General features: G+C 47.2%; 1 protein-coding gene across 1 annotated transcript in view; it reads left to right on the forward strand.

Moving 5' to 3' along the window:
- LOC144688288 (transcriptional repressor CTCF-like) overlaps positions 1-17,163 on the forward strand; it is a 42,874-nt gene extending 25,711 nt beyond the window's left edge. Inside the window, exons 6-9 of the mRNA XM_078554720.1 lie at positions 475-624; positions 11,722-11,882; positions 14,101-14,283; positions 16,975-17,163. Of these exons, the coding sequence (XP_078410846.1) occupies positions 475-624; positions 11,722-11,882; positions 14,101-14,283; positions 16,975-17,163 (683 nt within the window). The remainder of the gene's footprint in view (positions 1-474; positions 625-11,721; positions 11,883-14,100; positions 14,284-16,974) is intronic.
- The last annotated feature ends 3,010 nt before the right edge of the window (positions 17,164-20,173 follow it).

Raw genomic sequence — 20,173 nt, forward strand, 5'->3', positions numbered from 1 at the left:
TGTGCGCGCTTAAAATCATTTCTTCTATTAATAAAGGTTTAGTTTAGTTTTGTAAGAAACCTATAAGACTTAGTGGTCTTAATACTACTGAATTCAAGGCACGCATCTCGAAATTTATACAAATTGCAAAACAGTTGTGGCAGTTGTTTCAAGTGTTGCTTTTGGATTTGAGCAGCTCAGCATTTACCATCGGCTGTGCCATAACATAACTGTCAGTCACCATCAGTGGTGCATTCTCCATGGCATGCCACTTGCCAACCAATGAGCACTCTCTTCACATACAGTATAAATTGATGAAAAGCTTAAATATAGATTTTTATTTGAAGGGGCAATCGTGCCATATTCCAAGGTATCAGTGCAATGCGACTACTGTTATGTTTATTCCTTGTGCATTGTGGAATAAAATGCAATTCTAATTATAGTTTATAAGTAAAGGGTTTTCCAGCAAGGCCTGTAATTTCTGATCTTTTGTAGGTGAGAAGCCTTACAAGTGCCATGTATGCCAGGCCAATTTCACACAGAGTGGGACGATGAAAATGCATATCCGGCAGAAGCACACAGACAATGTGCCCAAGTACCACTGTCCTCACTGTGATGCTATCATTGCAAGAAAGAGTGACTTGGGTAAGGTGAACTAGACAAAAGGTAGCTTTGGAAGCTCAGAGACAGTGGAAATAAAAGAACTAACAATCTATTTATAATCCTTATAACCATTTGGCAGGGTTTTTTTGGTAAACCATTGTAAAATAACCAATTTTCAGTGAATTTGCAGTATGCGGATAACTTCCCACATAATGGGCTGGATTTTTCCAAAATCAGCAAGGTCCCAACCATGGCCTGAAATGCTTGTCAACAACATGTACTGCTTACTGGCAGACATACCCCTTAATTTTACAGGCATCAGCTCATGAATGAGCCACTGCCGGGGTTGCTGGCCTGTTCAAACCGGGCCGGCAGCTCAGGAGCCTCAGCAACACCAGCAGGAACGGTGGCCAAGGTAGAGAGGGATCTTGAAACCTACAGAAGGTAGGCTGGAGATAATTTTAAAAATTATCTCCAGCCACTGTGGGGTGCTGACTTCCCAGCCCCCCTCTTTGCTTAAAAGGACATTCAGCCGGCAGCTTCTGCACCCTCAGCAATATTGCATTAGCCTGGAAAAATGACCCTTAATAGGGCCATTACATATTCAAATTGAAACGGGAAGACTGTCCATCTCTTACCAGCCTCTGTAAAATTTCCGATGGCAGACATGCTCAGGGAGCCAATCGACCATAGCTTTCCCTGGTTTTACCAGCTTCCTGCCTTGTTCCTCTTTACCTCTAAATGAAGCCTCCCTGCCTATACTTTGCACTGCTTGCCTTATGTAGACTGTCGGGGTGGCGGTGTGACTCTTATAACCAAATCACAAGCTTGGCCCCCCACTCTGGCAGCTTGTCCTTCTGTGAGCTTCTCATCTTGTTCCATTCCTCCGGCCCCTCATTTAAAACCCTTTCCCTTTGCTGTCCACCGAAGTACCATGCTAAATTTCTCATTGAGATACCTTCACTGCTTTCCTTCCTCAGTCTCTGCACCAAATGACTTCACATTCTCGGTGATTTTAATCTCCATCTGAACAGCATCTGCTCGCTCTCGCTCTCTCTCTCTTCTGAGTTCACTGCCTTATCTTCCAATTATCTCCCCCTCCATAAGGACTATCCAACCTATATTCACATGCAACCCCCCCTTAATCTTATCATCACGTGGCCTCATTACTCCCATCGTGTCAATTCCAGATAGAGGCCATTTATGATCACTTGTATCGCTGCATCATTCTCCACCCACAAGCCACTTCCAGTTCCCAACCCCACTTTCTTATGTGTCCTTCCTGGCAAAACATTCGCCTAAGCCACTAAAAACTGTATTTTCAAATTCTCAACTGTCTAGCCTGTGGTCTGCCGTTCACCTTGGCATTTCAGAAGCTACTGATCTGTTCACTCATGCCCTCACCTTTGATCCACTTGACCTCACTAAAACCATTACTCTATCTCACCTTCATCACTTCCCCAGGTAAAGCCCTCATCTACACTCTCAAGTCCAAGGGATACAAACTTGAATGTCCATGGTGGACAACTGGCTTAGCCATTCATTTTTGGATCTGGCTGGATCACATAAAGTATTATCAAATCCTGCTGTCCTCTGCCAAACCTACTCATTATTTCAGGGCCATCCTGGAATGCAAACATACCACCGACTTCAGACGACTGTCTTCTTAAACCCCTTTCCTTACCCCCTCCACCCTGACCTCCAACAAGTACAAGGAGCTCATGAACTTATCACTAAAATGGATGCTATCCGATCAGTTGCCTCTAGCACTTCCTTTCTCCTAGTCCACTCAGCCAAACATCCCCCTAAAGTTGCCCCTTACCCCAGCCCTAATCTCGCATAGAAACTAGGAGCAGGAATAGGCCATTCGGCCCTTCGAGCCTGCTCCGCCTTTCATTATGAACATGGCTGATCATCCAACTCAATAGCCTGCTCCCGCTTTCTCCCCATACCCTTTGATCCGTTTCACCCCAAGAGCTATATCTAACTCCTTCTTGAAAACATACAATGTTTTGGCCTCAACTACTTTCTGTAGTAGCTCTCTTATCTCTTATGCTCTCTCCAGGGTATCCATGAGACCCATTTTTTGTTCCCTCGACCCTATTCCCACTAAGCTGCTGATCATCAAACTTCCCTTCTTGTCCTCTATGTTAGCTGATATTGTTAACAGTTTTCTTTCCTCAGGTTCTGCCTCTATCCCCATCAAATTCACTGTCATCAGCTATCCCCTTTCCAGAAACCCAACCTTGACCCCTCTGTTCCTGCAAGCTACCTCCCCATCTCCAACCTCCAAAGTTCTTGAACCTATCGTTGCCGTCCAAATCTGTGCCCATTTTTACTGGAAATCCATGTTTGCATCATTCCAGTTGGGTTCCTGCCCCTGCCAAAGCACTTGAAGCAGCCCTTACCAAAATGATAAATGACATCCATGTGTCTATGACCATCGGAAACTTTCCTTCCTTGTCCTTTTCTACTTACCTGCAACCTTTGACGACATCATCATCCAACATATCTCCGCTGTTGTCCAGTTGGGTGGGACTGCAGTTCCATTATTATCAATCCAGTCTTAGCCAGAGAGATACTTGTGATGGCTTCTCTTCCCTTCCCCACACCTTTTCCTCTGGTGTCCTCCAAGGATGTATCCTTCGCCCGCCCCTCATCATCTACATGCTGACCAATGACTAATCATCCGAAAACATAGGGCTGGCCCTGTAGGGGTGGGTTGCCAGGTGGGGAGCTCATAAAATTGGGTGCCAGGCTAGGGGCTATTTGTCTTCCCCCACCCTCACCCTTGGCACAATTTTACCAGGATTAGGGTCAGGAGCCCAGCTGTCCATGGGTCAATTGAGACCCTTAAGTAGCCAATTAATGGTCACTCAAGGGCATCCTCCGGGATTTTACCCACAGTGGGAGAGGCCCACACAGGGTTTTCAATTCAGCAGGTTTCACTAGTTAGGCAGGTGGTGGGTCAGTGGGAGGTGGAACGTCTCCTTCGCAGACCCCCTGTGCCCATCAGTGGCCTTCTTTCCCCCACCCCCATCCCAAGTCTTCCCACCTCCCATATTTCCCCCGCCTCCTGCTCTGCTCACTACTCACCCTCCTTGATGAGTTCTGACCATGGACATACCTTAAAGTCCAGGCTCCATCGCAGCTCACCTTCTTCAGATTTGCTTCAGTCCCAGCAGTGGCCACTACTCCTGGTGGCATTGTTGGGATCAGAGAGCTGCCAGCCATTTGATTGGCCAGCCAATCTCAGTGGTGGGACTTCCTCCCCAGACAGAAAAAGGCTGCTGTCAAGCCAATTAAAGGCCCAATGGTTGTAAAATGGCTGTGGGGTGAGCCAGCCCAACTGAGGGGGGCTTATCCCCAACACCCATAAAATCCAGCCCCAAGTGTCAGTTTCCACATGCATATTGAAGACACCCAGCTGACTCTCAACCACCACTTCTCGACCCTTCCACTGACTGAATTGTCACACTGGTTGTCCAAAGTCCAGTACTGGATGAGCAAAAATTTCCTCCAAATAAATATTGAGAAGACCAAATCCACTGGGTGAAATTTTCCATTCTGGAGACTAAGTTTGGTGGCAGACGGGAAAGTCGGCATGTGTCCAGTTAGGCGGTGGGTCATATTAATTTGCGCGATCTTCCGCTTTTCATCTCATTATTATGCATCAACGAGGAGCTTTGTCAGATCTCATGGCGGGGTGGGCAGGGATTTGTCCATCCTGCCGTTACCTCATGGGATTGAAGGTTCTGGTACCATATTTAAACAGTACCCGCGCAGACGTTCACACACTGCAGGCCAGGTGTGTTTTATTCTGGTTCTCAATGGCACCCAAAAGAAACAAACCCTCCGCTCCACAGTTCAGCGAGGCTTCCTTGGGCATTCTCCTCCAGACTGCCCAGTAAAGGCGGGAGGTCCTCTTTCCTCGGGATGGGAGCAGGAGGACCTTCCACCTGACCGTGCCAGCCTGGAAGGAGGTCACTAAGGAGGTCAGTGCCCATGGCCACTGCAGAGCAGGAAAAGGATGAATGATCAGATGCACTCTGCCAGGCTAAGTGAAACTCACTCTACTCACACTCTCATAAGGGCATCAGGCAGTGTAAGGTTTAGAGTGCACAGGGATGTCACATACTACCAGCAGGTGGGACATCAGTACTGAATGTCTGTTGGCCACTTTAAGCTCACTATCATGTAAGTTCTTGCACAAACGGCATCCTAATCCCTTACTGAGGGGGGCGCTCAGCACACACAACAGGTATTCATGCGTCTGAACTGCTCTTTATTCCATAGTGCTCACATTTACTCCATCTGTCTTTATGCAGGACCAGATCCTCCACAACAAAAGGGAGAGAGCCAAGACTGGAGGGGGGCCCCTAGTGTTGAGGATACCCTCCTCTCACAAGGAGCAGGCAGCAGAGCTCTCTGGAAAGGATAGATATTGTTTCTGCGCGGAAGGCAAGATCGGCCTCCTCCAACAAGTCAGTGAGGATCCATCCAGTATACATCGGCCACATGTGAACAGTGACAGTGTAATGTTGGAGCTTGTCTAGTCAGTTACTAATTATCTCTTCTTTATTCCAGCTATGGCAAGAAAAGGCAGAGGAAGAGCTCTGGCAAATGCTTCAGCCCCAGTCCCCAGACCAACTCAGATGATTATGCTGAAGAACCATCTGATGAAGACCTGTCACTGCATTCATCTGCATGCTCCACCAGTGCAGATACACGCACCTTGGTGGGACCTAGTTCTAGAGTAGGCTTGGGTTCAGAATCTGGTCATCACCTCACCGACGTGTCCACAGCAGGCAGAGGCAGTGGCAGCCAAGGTCTCTGAGGACTGCTGGAGACCAGGCCCCTGCTGAGTCGAGTCCAATGACAAGCCTCTAGATTTGAGATGCAGAGACGGGCAGGGGAAGATCAGGCAGAGTTGTCAGACCAGGTTGGAATGAAGGATGGAGGTATGCGTCCACTTCTTGCTGATGTCATGGCTCTGGCATGTCAGCATATCGAAGTGTCCATGGGAAGGGTGGCAGCCACCTTGGAGACTCAAGTCCAGCAATTTCTGCTGGATTTGCGCTCAGACCTACACACCATTGCTGTAGAATGGGTGCATTCCAGCAGTGGCTAAGTGAGGGGGTTGGGGCATCTCAACCTCCCTCCAGGAGCCCCTTCTCAAGGAGTCAGGGGAGGGACCCTCGGGCACCCAAAGGGAGGAGGGTTGCCAGCCAGACACCCTGGGGGCATCCACCCAGGGCACTCCAGTGGTATCCTGCTGTTCCAAATCCCCTCTGCTTGTGACCCCATGAGCTCCAGCAGGTCAGGCTGAGGAGGGTGCACCTGCCCCGGAGCAGGGGACCCTTAGCAGGCCAAGGCCATCCAGGTCTCGGGCCTCCAGAGGACACCCGCCAAAGTCGTCTCAGAAAACAGGGTATAGTTGTCAGCAGACTGCCTCCACCTCTGCTGCTGATGTCAGGCTGCACCTAGATGTCGCGGTAGGGTAAGAAAAGTTAAGAAGGTTTGAGTGCACAAAGGTGGCACGGGTGTTCATTCACTGTATATAATCTTCACTCTTGTAAATATATTTTGCATTTATCCCCCCCCCCACCCCCCAACTGTAACCAATTGCCTGAAACCTCAGTTCCATTAACTCAGTCTCATCACAGTAATTCACCTTTATTTCCACATCATGAACAAAGGCACTTCATATGCGAAAATGATGACCGGACAATACACGTGACCCTTGGATCTCAGGCAGATATCATTTGGCCTCAGGAGAATTGCTCATCAAAGTTAGTGAATATCCTGGTGCTGTTGCACTGAAGTCTATAGTTTGTGGATGTAACAAGTATTTGTCGTGACCAGCATTAGAACCTTTTCTCCCAGGTGTGCTTTGCAATATTTTATAACTGATTTTTTGGGAAAAGTAGTATTCATCGTCGAGCCTTTCATGCTTCCTTGCAGTGTGTTTTTGTCGCCGCATTTAAGGCTAAATGTTATTCTTTTCTTAGTTCCCACTCTCCGCATGCACAACGCTGAACGATGGAAGTTGTTTCCACTCAGTGACATTGGAAATGTCTGCTAGAATGGAATGAGTGTGTAATGTCAGAGGTGTGTGCTCGTTCTGATGAAGCCGTCTATTTACCTGTGAGGATCTTACTTTGCTCCTGAAGAGCTGCCTAGCTTTACAGAATCCTGTAATGGCACAGTTTGCAAATTGACCTGGAATTCGTAGTGACTCAGAATGTACAAGTCGTGTGAGCTCCCTGGGTACCTAGCACAAACATGCTGGATCTACTTTCTGTGATCACACATCAGCTGGACATTCAGAGAGTAAAATCCTTTTCTATTAATGAATCTCAAAGGCTGCTGCCCGGGAGCTCTCAATGCCATATGTGTACAGTAGATGGGACCCTATACTTGCGGGAGGCCTGAGATCACAGCAAATCCCACAGCTCTGGCAGCCTGGCTTGCTTCATCCATGTTGGACTGCATGTAATGGTGAAAGCTACTGAAACGGGCATCTGTGATGCCAGATATATAGGCAGTACACCCCAACAATGGCAGATCATGGCCGAGGTGCATGTTAGTGGGGTGGTGAAAAAGACAGATGGGACACTTGCCCTCATCAATCGAGGCATAGATTACAAAAGTAGGGAGATCATGTTGGAGTTGTATAGAACCTTGGTGAGGCCACAGCTGGAAAACTGTGTGCAGTTCTGGTCGCCACATTATAGGAAGAATGTGATTGCACTGGAGGGGGTGCAGAGGAGGTTGCCTGGGATGAAACATTTAAGTTATGAAGAGAGGTTGGATAGACTTGGGTTGTTTTCGTTGGAGCTGAGAAGACTGAGGCGCGACCTGATCGAGGTGTACAAGATTATGAGGGGCATGGACAGGGTGGATAGGGAGCAGCTGTTCCCCTTAGTTGAAGGGTCAGTCATGAGGGGACACAAGTTCAAGGTGAGAGGCAGGAGGTTTAAGGGGGATGTGAGGAAAAACATTTTTACCCAGAGGGTGGTGACACTCTGGAATGCACTGCCTGGGAGAGTGGTGTAGGTGGGTTGCCTCACATCCTTTAAAAAGTACCTGGATGAGCACTTGGCACTTCATAACATTCAAGGCAATGGGCCAAGTGGTGGTAAATGGGATTAGGTAGGTAGGTCAGGTGTTCCTCATGTGTCGGTGCAGACTCAATGGGCTGAAGGGCTTCTTCTGCACTGTGAAATATCATATCCCATCGGCTGTTCACTGCAGGCACAGTATTGACCATGCCAAACTAGCCCGTGCTTGCAAAACTCAAAACATAGTGTCCAACGTTTGATGTGATTCCGCGAATGAACAACACCTGCTTCTTCTTATCGTGTCCACGGACAGTCTATACATGGCCCAGCCAGAACTGGACACATTTTTGCGCCTTGTTGTTGAATTCGGCAAGATCTGCAACAATGCAGGGTTCTTCTAGCGACAGACATTGCAGGAGATGTTGCATAGTCTGTGGCTCAGTTTCACATTCACAAGTTGTCGGGCAGGTTGTATATCCTTATTTGCTTAGTGACACCTTTGAATGACCTACACCAGTCCTGAGTCTGTTAAGGCACTTCCAGGTTGCCCAGTTCCAATTAGCTCTTGGGGGAAGGCTTTCATCTGGTAGAATTTCCATCGCTGGGGGTTGTTCGAGACTGGCGAGCCGGTCTTTCCACAAGGCGATGTGGGCTTCAGATGGGGTTGATTGTAATGGAACAACACTGTTCATGAAGCTCTTCCTTGACTTTAGGCAGCTGGGTGTAGGTGTATGACCATGTAGAGGGTGCCTCTCATCTGATGTTTGACGGAGTCGCTCTTTCTTGCTGGCTACCGTTCTTCTTATATCAGGGGGAGCGATACCTGCCAGTATATATAGGCTGTTGGTGTTTGTTGGTTTTAAACAACCTGTGATAAGTCGGCAGCTTGCATTCAGAACGGCATCCATCTTAGCATAAGTAGATCTTTCCCATGCAGGGCAGGCGTATTCGGCAGTGGAATAGCAAAGAGCAAGTGCACTGCTTTGCGATGTTTTCGAGCTTGCACCCCATTTTGTGTTAGTGAGCTTATTCAGGATGTTGTTTCGTGCGCTCACTTTTGTCTTTGTCTTTTCGATGTGGTTCTTGAAGGTGAGGCATTTGTCAAGGGTGACTCCTAAGTAGATAGGGTGCTCGCAATGCATCTGTGTTGCTCCACACCAGGTTACTTTAAGCTGGCGTTTGGCTTCACGGTTACTGAGGTGGAATGCACAAACTTGCGTCTGATGGGTTTGCGCGAAGGTGGTTTTCTTCATAGTAGCATGTTAGTCCCTCCAAGGCCTCAGAAAGCGTTTTCCCCACGGTGTTAAAATCAGTGCTTTGGGCAGTGACACATAAGTCAGCATATATAAAACGGCGTGTGACACCGTCTATAGGTTGGTCATTCGTGTAGATGTTGTACAGCCGTGGTGCAAGCACGCTTCCCTGAGAAAGACCATTCTTCTGAATACGCCACCTGCTGCGCTTCCCACCTACTTCAACATAGAACCAGCGATTTTGAAGCATGCTTTCCTACAGCTCTGTTAAGTGAATATCTTTTGTCACCTCTAGGATCTTGCAGAGGAGATGTCTATGGTTCACTGTATCGTATACTGCTGACAGGTCTACAAAAACAGCACCTGTTATCATCCCTTGTTTAAAACCATCTTCGCTTGTTGTTGATTTGCCGGGGCGGAAACCTGCTTGCTCTGGAATGATCTTCTCATCTACAGTTGGTGCTATCCTATTGAGTATCAGGCGTTCAAACAGCTTATTGGTGTGGCAAAGCAGTGAAATTGGCCGAAAACTCTTAGGATCTGAGGGATCTTTTCCGGGCTTTAATAGTGCTATTACATGTGCCTTCTGCCAAATATTAGGTAGCTTGTGTGTTGCCAGACAATGGTTGAACAATTGTAGGAGCCATTTCCTTGCTTGCTGTCCAAAATGCTTTATCTGCTACGTTGTCAAGACCAATTGCTTTCCCGTGTTTTATTTTTTAAATATTTTTTTACACCTGCTAAACAATCCTGATTGTGCTAAGAATTATACTGAAAACCAATTTAAGATTGTCAGTCCGGCCTGCAGTGTGGCTCATTTACACTGCTAGCTAGAAGCCACACATATTCACACACAGGGCCCTGTCCTTTGCAGACAAAAGGAACTTGTTCACACATTGCACCATTTTCAAATAAACAGAAGCTTAGGAAGCAGTCATTCCCTCATTCATTTCCCAATGCAATGCTTTGACTAAACAGAGTTGACCTGCCCAGTTTGAATTTGAACAAAGCTGGGTAGTTAATTGTTCAGTGCTGCATTCTACATGGCAGCGCCTCCACCAATCAGAGTCCATTTGTGAACCAATCAACACTCTCTTCTCAGGCGGGATAAATTGTTTTTCCCCCGTTACGGTTGGATAATTCTTGTGAGCTATCCTGTTGAGTGCAAGACGAAAAGCTTTGATTGCATGTCTCTTTTTTCAGCATTGCCAAAAATACAGCATTAACACTGATAATGCAGTGATAAACCCAACATAGGCGTATTTGAGAGGTAATCATGCATCATGTCAATTACTTGAAATATCAGCTTTTACGTACCTTTTCGGAATCTTAGATGACCTGTTGTTTGCCATTCAAGGGCAATTAGTGATGGACAAAAAAAATCAGTTTTCTTCGCAATAAAAATGGGTACTAAATGTCTTCTCAATCAGAAAAATATAGTAGTGCAGGAGACTAGATAATGGCCTTCTTAGAATTTGCTCATGAAATTGCATGAAACTTTGTGGTACCCTCTCCCTGTGCACCTAAAGCACTGTACAACTCATTAAACTTGTTGCTGCCACTGGATAATTGGTGCCAATACTCAAAATAGCAATAGTGTAGGAGATTAATTCCAGTTCTTGCACTTGAATAACTTCGGTAGGTGAGAGACTTGTAACTGATCCCATAGTTTGAGCTGCCACATGGCTGATGACATTTAAGGAGTATCATTACAATTGCCCTGTGAAGGTGATAACAGAAATTCTTCACTTAAGTTTCAACCACACAGAGTTGGAATTAAGGTGGGTTTAATTTATTTGGGGTTATGCACATGTTAAGAGATGAAGACTCTTCATTTGCTCAGATAGCAATCCACTTCAAAATAAATCATTGTATGCATAGTACTGTAAGAGGCTTCTGAGAGATGTGCTAAAACCTGCTGGGTATTTCTAAGCTTTATGTTTTTAAATCTTTAGGGCATTTAAGATTATCATGCATTGTTGCTAGTATAGAGTAGAAGTTTTGAAGATTCTGTATTATCATAGGACCCTGCCATGCAGCCTCTGGGCTTGCTTATATAAAGTGTCATGATTATGCAATTAAATGATTTTCTTCTTGCCGATATTTAGGATCTGGAAAAGACAGAAAGACAATGGGGGTAATTGTGACTTGATGTGATAATGAATTGGTAATCTGTTTTACACTGCACCTGAAGCCAATGGAAGTAAAAATGGGGAGAGGTGTAGAATGGGCTCCTGACTTGCCATCACCTATTTTATAACAGCGCAACAAAGGTATATGTTTAAAAAAAGACCCCCTCTCATTGGAGTTCAGAAGAATGAAATGTGATCTTATTGAAGCGTATAAGATTTCTGAGGGGGCTTGACAGGATTGATGCTGAAAGGATGTTTCCCCTCGTGGGGGAATCTAGAACTAGGAAGCACAGTTTAAAAATGAGGTCTCCCATTTAAGGTAGAGATGAGGAGAAATATCTTCTCTCAGATGGTTGTTAATCTTTGGAATTCTTTACCCCAGAGAGCAGTGGAGTCTGGGCCATTGAATATGTTGAAGGTTGAGTTAAATAGATCTTTGAACTACAGATGAGTCAAGGGCTACAGGAGGCAGGCAGGTGAGTGGAGCTAAGGCCACAATCAGATCAGCTATGATCGTATGACTGGTGGAGCAGGCTTGAGGTGCCAAATGGCCTATTCCTGTTCTTATGTTTCTATGTTCACAATCTACCCCAAAATCCTTTTAAACTTGCCAAGAATGATAAATATTCAATTGAAAACCTATTGTTTATAAGCTTCTTACAAAATGACACTTGTATCTGCAACCTTTAGGTGTCCATCTACGAAAGCAGCATTCCTACACAAGCTCCAGCATGAAATGTCGCCATTGTGAGGATACGTTCCATGAGCGCTATGCACTTATCCAGCACCAAAAGACCCACAGGAATGAGAAACGCTTTAAGTGTGACCAGTGTGATTATGCATGTAAACAGGTATACTGCTGAAGTGTTTGAAGGTACAATCTACTCCAGATTCATATGTAGTGTTTAAGTAGATAAAATAATTTAAAGTTCCCAAAACGATTTATGAATACCCGGCTGCTGATACCATGGAGTGTCAATCGGTGTTATCAATTCGGATTGCTGCAAGCTTAGCCAGAAAAGAAATCTGAAGCCTTTTTGAGGGAGGCTACTATCCATTGTGTGTCATCAGACTATTCAACTGCAGGGGTTTCACAGCTAAATCTAATTCTATTCTCACCTCAGAGCCACTTCTTACACCTCTTGTAGATGGCCACTGGATGGTGAAAATGAGCAGGAGCACAGTTAATTGATAGTTTTCTTCTCTTCCCAAGGGCACTGAGCCACTGGAGGAAGCCTCTCATTTTTGCCTAAGATAAAAACAAAACACTACGGATGCTGGAAATCTGAAATAAAAACAGAAAATGTTGGAAAATCTCAGCTGGTCTGGCATCATCTGTGGAGAGAGAAACAGAGTTAACGTTGCAAGTCTGTATGACTTCTTCAGAGCCCTGAAGAAGAGTCGTATAGACTCGAAACGTTAACTCTGTTTTTCTCTCCACAGATGCTATCAGACCTGCTGAGTTTTTCCAGCATTTCTGTTTTTATCTTTCATTTTGCCTGTTAACTTTTAAAAGGGGCTAATGGTGAAGTTTGTAAATTACTTTTCTCTTGACTGTTGAATGCAGAAATATGCAAGACTCACAGACTGGGTTTTATGCTGTGATCAAGATTTGTAATGTGTACACCTTTGTTGATTATATTATTGTTTCTGTTCAGTCTGGTGGCTTTAGACAGTCTTTTCACATTTTCCCTTCTCAATTAAAGGCTATGCCTGAATTTGATTTTGAAAAATTACCAAAAATGACCATTGGGCCCCACCTGCAGGCCATGTCAAGTGTTCCCAGTTGAAAAGCCTCAAAAGTTTACAAAGCAGAAGGAGGTATCACTTTATCACGTGTATGCCGTCTCTTTGCTAGACCAGAGATTAATTTTTTTTTTGAGTAAGTGAACTTGTACTTTATTGATTCAAGTTTTGAGTCTTTTTATTCCTTCTCATTTGGAAGGTTCTGCCCATCTTCAGGATTCAGTGTCGGATCTTGAGTAGCACTTGCACCAGTAAAGCATTCACTTCACTGAAACTGTCCCAATCCCGTCACCAAACAGTGGGCAGTGTTTGCACAGATGGATGGACCTTCAATTCCATTCACCTCTTGCCCCAATCTCTTTGCACCCCCCCTCCTAAGCATGTCCGAAACAGCCACAGGCAACATGCTGTGAGCTCAGTCATTGAGAGCAACCAAAGCTTTGATGACATTTCCTAAATGTTCTCGTAGGCCACACTGCTGCATTCCGAGAGATCTCCATCTCATTCATAATCAATTCAACATCTTCCTTCCTGATGTTCACTTTTGCTAGCCCTTTCTTCCTTTCCTGTTTAGCTTTCTGTTCCTGGGACCGTCTGTCTCCAATGACGGACATTGCCGTCTCCAGATCCGCCGCTCCCCTGTCGTGTTTCCGCGGTTTCTCCGCCAGCCACTTCGTCTCCTCATTCTCCAGGTCCAGGCCTCCACCAGCCTCTGCCATCAGCGCTCCCCGTCCATGCCGCCAAGGAAACATTAATTGTCATCTTAAATGATGCAGTGATGTCAGCCTCAACTATTCCCTGTGGAGCTCCAACAACTCGATGAAGAAAACTCTTATCTCCTCTCAATGATTGTTAACTTGTCTCTGACTCGTCAGTCAGAGGCAATATCCTTTTCATGTTCACCCTGTCAAAACCAATCATCAGTTTGGAAAAAAGCTATTTCCTAGTCTTTTTACTCCAATGGAAATAGTTGTAGTGTCTAAAATGCCTCCTCATTACTGTCAATGAAACCAGTCCTGGCCCTTGCTCAAATGCCCCTAAAGAGTTAAAAACATTAAGCATGGAAATACCCCGCAGATTTTAGCACATCTCTCAGAAACCCTTACAGTGCATTGCATACAATGAATTACCTTGAAGTGGATTGCTATCTGGGCAAATGAAGGTCTTTATCTCTTAACAATGTTACCTGAACTACTAAGTATTTCCAACAATTTCTGTTTTTATTCCACATTTCCAGCATTCAGTATACTTTACTTCCTATCAACCAATTTGATTTTAGAACCAGTCTGTTGCTAGCAATCACTGTTCCTGTTTTGTGCACAGAAACGTCACATGATAATGCATAAGCGTATCCACACCGGGGAAAAGCCATTCAGCTGCCCCCAATGCGATAAGCGGTTCAGACAGAAGCAGCTACTGGATTTGCATTTCAAGAAGCATCACAATCCCAGTTTCATCCCAGAGGCATACGTTTGCTCCAGGTGTTGTAAGAGCTTCACTCGCAAGGTACCTGCTTGTGTTTTGCCTTTGTTATAGAGTGCAGCGTCTGTCAAATCAGGGAGCTTGCAGTGCATGCAGATCCAGGGAGTGACAACCAAAGAATAACTGTGTTACTCTAACTCCTCAAATGGGAGCATCAGCTGAACAAGGAATACAGCAATCACTGGCAGGCAGAATTCACCTGAGCGCAAAGGCCCACATTTGGACATCAGACTCTTCATTATCAATTCCATTGTGCAGCATTCTCTGATGCTCCACGATAGTTGAGGAAGAAACAACACTGGATCCATAGGTCTTGTAAGATATGCCTTTATACCCCTGACAGGTTACTCTACTGTTTGGACATGAGAAATAATGAGACAACACTGAAAGCTCAGATTAAACACTAATGTTTTTACTAGGTTTGAACAACACGTCCATTGCAATACATCTGTTAACAATACATCTGCTAGTCACAAATACATTAAAAGAAATCATACAAATGATCACCCAGTGAGTGGTCAACCTCTTGCCCATTAAACCTTCTAGCAGCTGACCGGGCTACTTTGGCTAAGCATCAAATTACCTTTTGCAATGACCTTTATGCCCTTCTTTCCAAGGCAGGCAAGATGTTTCATTGGCAAGACCATACAGTCCAATCAAACGACAATTATCCAATGAAGCATCCAATTCTTTGTTCAAACCACAATATGAGGCACTTCTTTGACAATGAGCATATGTTTGAGTCCTTTCAATATTTTTCCAGCCCATGTGGCTGTTGCCCATGCTTTCAAGATCTTTATTAGTGCAGAATCATTTAGTCCCATTGGCGTCGGGTGTCATGGCGGGCGGGGGGGGCAATAATATGGCGAGAAGGCCAGAAATCGATTTACACCGTTGTGAAGCCAGTTTGCAGTCGTCCGCTCCACCCGTCAATGACGGGCCATGTTTCCCACTGCTACACCTCGGGAACCTAATTTCAATATTTCAGCATCTCATTATAAGCCCTGCTCACTGGAATCGTTCCCCTATGTCAAATTTACCGCCCACATCAGTGTGACTTCAGAACGGCGTGCTTCTTGACTGCCTTTAAAAGGCATGCACGTGGCTACCTTGGGGGGGCAAGGCAGCACAGACTGAAAGAAGTACACAAGCACAGCCAGAGTGGGGGGAATGAGGGAAACAACCAAACACTTGGAAAAGCTTGTCAAAAGTGAGCATTCTTCCACAGCAGTGACCGTTCAGCTGCAGCTCCATTGACATGCCTGGAGTCGGGCATCTGATGCTTATCTGTCCACACAAGCAATGCAAAAGCATGAAAGTACCACCAAATGCTCTAGAACTTTTCACCCCTCAGGCACGGAGTGCAAATTAATCTGTGTTTTAGGAGGCAGCAGAGCAATTGGACGATTGGGCAAGTTGTACGATCCCCTTGTGAAAGGTGCCCATGGCACAGTCACTGGTGGAGATGCTCACAGCCCATTGCAATGTCTTTATTAAGGTTTGGACCAGTATCCCTCATGGTTCAAGCTAACAGCGCAGCCTTGCAGTGCGGGTTAGGAGAATGCCTGAGCTGAGAGCACAGTATGCAGTTCAATGGCCAAAACTGCCACCAATCAGTCAAGTGGAGTGGGATGGAGGTGGGTGGAGTTTCGGACAGCCATGAACGCACTACACACTGGCCATCCAAGTGGTGGCCAACACCCTCCGGCATGCGTGAAGGGGCCTTCAAACTTAACCAAGAGAAGTTTTTAGGACACCTATGCTAACCCACATGTCTCTCTCTTTGATCCTGCAGGAGGAGAACATCAAGATCATGGAGCCTGGTAATTTAGCGGTATGCCTCATGGCTTATAGGGAGCAGAGAAGAAGAAGCAGTGTGTGGAAGAGGCGCAGGGAGGAGCACCCCTGCAGCTGAACATCCACAGAGAGCCGTCACTCGTAGGCGCTTCGCTAGACCCAGGGTCTATAAACAGCGCTTGGCATTCCTGCAGATGACTAAGAACCAGTGTCGCCAAAGACTGAGCATGTCTAGGGAACTAGTCGGTCACGTATGCCACCTGCTGCAGAATTTGGCGCCATAGGAACATGGAGGACATCCATTGCCAGTGGTCGTGAAAGTGACCGCGGCGCTCTTTTTTTACTCCAGTAGCTCCTTCTGGGGCTCCACAGGTGACCTGTGCGGGATCTCGCTAGCCTCCACACACAAGTGTATCCAGGAGGCCATGGATGTCATCTTCACAAAGGCACAGAACTTTGTGCATTTCACCCGGGATCAGGAAAGCTAGGAAGCAAGAGCGCTGGGATTTGCGCAGATCTCTGGTTTTCCACAGGAGCAGGGTGCCATCGACTGCACTGACATGGTGCTCAGCTTTCTGTGGCAACAAGCAGTCAACCACGTCAGCCGCAAGGGCTTCGACTCGCTGAATGTTCAGCTGGTGTGCGATCACCACAAACGCATCCTGCAGGCCAGTGCACAATTCCCAGGGAGCGTCCATGACTCCTACACCCTTAGCAGGTCTCAGATCCCTGACAGGGATCCCTGCAGGGATGGCTCATCGGGGACAAGGGCTACCCACAGAGGATGTGGCTGATGACGTCCGTGCGACAGCCTCAGACTGGAGCAGAGCGACAGTATAACAAGGCTCATGTCGCGACCAGGAATTTGGTGGAGCAAACAATAGGCATTTTGAAAATGAGGTTCTGGTGCCTCGACAGGTCTGGTGGAGCACTGCAATGCAGTCCTCTGAGGGTGTCGCGCATCATTGTCGCTTGCTGCGTCTTCCTCAACCTGACGCTGCAACGAGGGGGGAGAACTGGCTGAGGAGGAAATGGTCCGATGAGGACGGTGATGAGGTCCTTGAAGGCGAGGATGCTGTTGATGGGGCCATCGCACTGGCCAGATGAAGCAGGCACGCTCGACAGGCCCTCATAGCCGCAAGGTTCGTGGAGGATGATGACGAGATGCAGTGAGGACAGTCCAGACATCCTTACCTTACATCCGTGAACTCCTGTGTGGTTGATAGCAGTGCACATACTCTCAGTGCTTAGGCTCATGTCATGGAGACGCAGCAAGCAGTGGCAGGAAGTTCCCAGGTTTCTGGGAAGCTAGATTGCAGGAGGAGGATGACGACATGTACTGAGGACACTCCATAGATCTTCACATAGCCTCTGAGAATGTCTGACTTTGTTTTTGTTTTTATTTATATTTATATATTTTTTATTTTTATTAATGTCTGACTCCTGTCTGGCTGAGGACAACATGTACTGAGGACACTCCATAGATCTTCACATAGCCTCTGAGAATGTCTGACTCCTGTCTGGCTGAGGACAGCTCGCTTGGGCTCTATGATCAGGGTCATATGGTGACGCAGCTGTGAAACTTCAAATGCATCTGACCTTTCGTCAGCCTTCAGGAGCATACTGTCACCGGTGAAGAGATGGGGGGCCAACCCCACCTCAAAGGTGCTGAGAGCACACAGAGAGAATGACGGAACTTTGTGACGCCTGCCCACGACAGCATAACAAGGCTCATGACATGACCAGGACTTTGGTGGAGCAAACAATAGGCATTTTGAAAATGAGATTCCGGTGCCTCGACAGGTCCGGTGGAGCACTGCAATACAGTCCACCAAGGGTGTCGCGCATCATTGTCGCAGCAATGACGAGCACCATTGAGGTGCAGGCATCAGTACTGTGTCCAGTGACTGTGAAGTCGAACCATCACTTTGGTCTGAAGGTTACACACTGCCAGGGAAGAGGCCCTTTATCTTGTGCAGGAATCAAGGTTTCACATTTGAGTGATACACACGCTGCTCATTATAACAAGGAGCCATAGGCAGGGAGACATTCTTAGGAGATTATTTACAATAGCGAACATTACATACAAGTGATTAACACTCGTGCCCAGGCTGTGCAACTACATCTTAACCTTCCTAACCCTGCCGCTACATCTTGGAGCTCCCCCGACATCCACAGTGGAGGTGGAGGCAGCCTGCTGACTGCTGTTCTCTGTCTACGATGACATTGGAAAGCGTCCTCTGGAGGGCCGAGACCTGGAGGACCCCGGCCTGCTTTGGGTGTCCTGCTGTGGGCTAGCTGCACCCTCCTCGGCCTGTGGAGCTGGAGCTACTGGGGTCACAGGAAGAGGGGACTTGGATTAGTCAGACATTCCCGGAGTCAACTGGGTGAATGACCCCAGGGTGTCAAGCTGCTCCTCCCAGTGGGTGCCCGGCGGTCCCTGGCTGACTCCTTAAGGAGAAGGGAAAGCTGAAGTGAGATTGAGCTGCCCCGCATCCCTTTCGCGTTGGCACTGTTGGAGGCCAACTATGGTGTCAGCAATGGAGCTCAGCCCACGCATTGATGTAGGACCGATGTCCTGGACCAAGGTCTTCTTGGTGTGTTGTCATGCTGGTGCTATCACCTCAGCTTGAAGGCGATGGACTCCTCCATTGTGCCTTGCAATCTGAGGAGTGCAGCGACATCCCTCACTTCGCAGCTCCAGCTACTGAGGTGTGACTGAGTCCAGGGGCTCCTCACGCGACTCGGACTCAGCAGATTTCTGGCCTCCAGCAGTCCTCCAAGTGCCAGAAACCTGAGAACTCCCTGCCACTGCTTGCTGCGTCTCCATGACATGAGCCTGAGCACTGAGAGTATGTGCACTGCCATCAACCACACAGGAGTTCACAGAGATACACACCTCGGTGGGACCTAGTTATAGAATAGCCTTTCTTCCAAGGTGCCTTATGGGCTTGAGTCGAGGACCTGGCACGGTGTCCTCCTTGGCTGCTTCCCAGATGTGCCTGCAAAAGCAAGGAGAGATAATTAGTGCATGGCTGGGGACTGCTTGCTGTGGATCAGACAGTGCGACATGTTCATGAGATTGTGACTCCAAGGCTATTCTATAACTAAGTCCCACCGAGGTGTGTATCTCTGCATTGATGGAGGGTGTGGGTGAGCGCTATGACGGGTCTTCAATTATGGTATCATCAGATTTTTCTTCCAAGGTGCCTTATGGGCTTGAGTCGAGGACCTGGCACGGTGTCCTCCTTGGCTGCTTCCCAGTCCCATGAACTGGCAGTGAGTGAGATCCCTGTGGATGTGTGATGGGTTTGAGTTTGCGGAGTGATGTGCCTGCAGAAGCAAGGAGAGATAATTAGTGCATGGCAGGGGACTGTGGAACAGGGCAACTGACTCACAGCATTGTTGTCTGATGGATGTTGCACTGCTGGATCCTTGGCTGAGCACCGCCAACCTCATTGTCAGCACAGGAACATTCCAGGTCATCGCTGGGTAGCTGGATGACTCTATTTTCAAAGTCTGTGAGGAACTTTCATGTCGAACATTCCTCCACCAGTCTGCGACCTCTCCCTTTTGTTGTGTGCCAGCTTGTCCTGCATGAATACAAATGGAGAGAGTGTAAGCAGGATGCTTGCTAGGCCAGATGAGAAGGATGCCAGGCATGTGTGGGTGGTGAGTGGTGCCATGGATGGGATGAGGACAGGATCTGCAGGGCAAATGAAGGTGTGTGTGAGAGAATGAATGGTGATGTCCCTTGAACTGGCAGTGAGTGAGATCCCTGTGGATGTGTGATGGGTTTGAGTTTGTGGAGTGATGAGAAGAGTGACTTACCCTGGCAGAACAGAGGATATCATTCATCCTGTTTTGGCACTGGGTGCTTGTCCTCTTGCATGGCGCTGGCGCTTACCACCGCTGCCAGCATGCTGGACTGGTGACCTTGCTTATCGGTCTTCGCCCTGAGCAGGGTAGAGAACTTAACGGCAGGCCTCTACTGTGTCCAGTAGGCACCCAAGGGAGGTGTCACTAAATTGGGGGGCAGCATTTTTCTTCTCTTTGGCAGCCATGACTTTCCAGCAGCTTTCGATCCCTTAGACAGTGCTAGCTCTGTGCAGGAGCA

The sequence above is a fragment of the Cetorhinus maximus genome, chromosome 13, assembly GCF_964194155.1.
Source record: "Cetorhinus maximus chromosome 13, sCetMax3.hap1.1, whole genome shotgun sequence".
Lineage (NCBI taxonomy): Eukaryota > Metazoa > Chordata > Chondrichthyes > Lamniformes > Cetorhinidae > Cetorhinus > Cetorhinus maximus.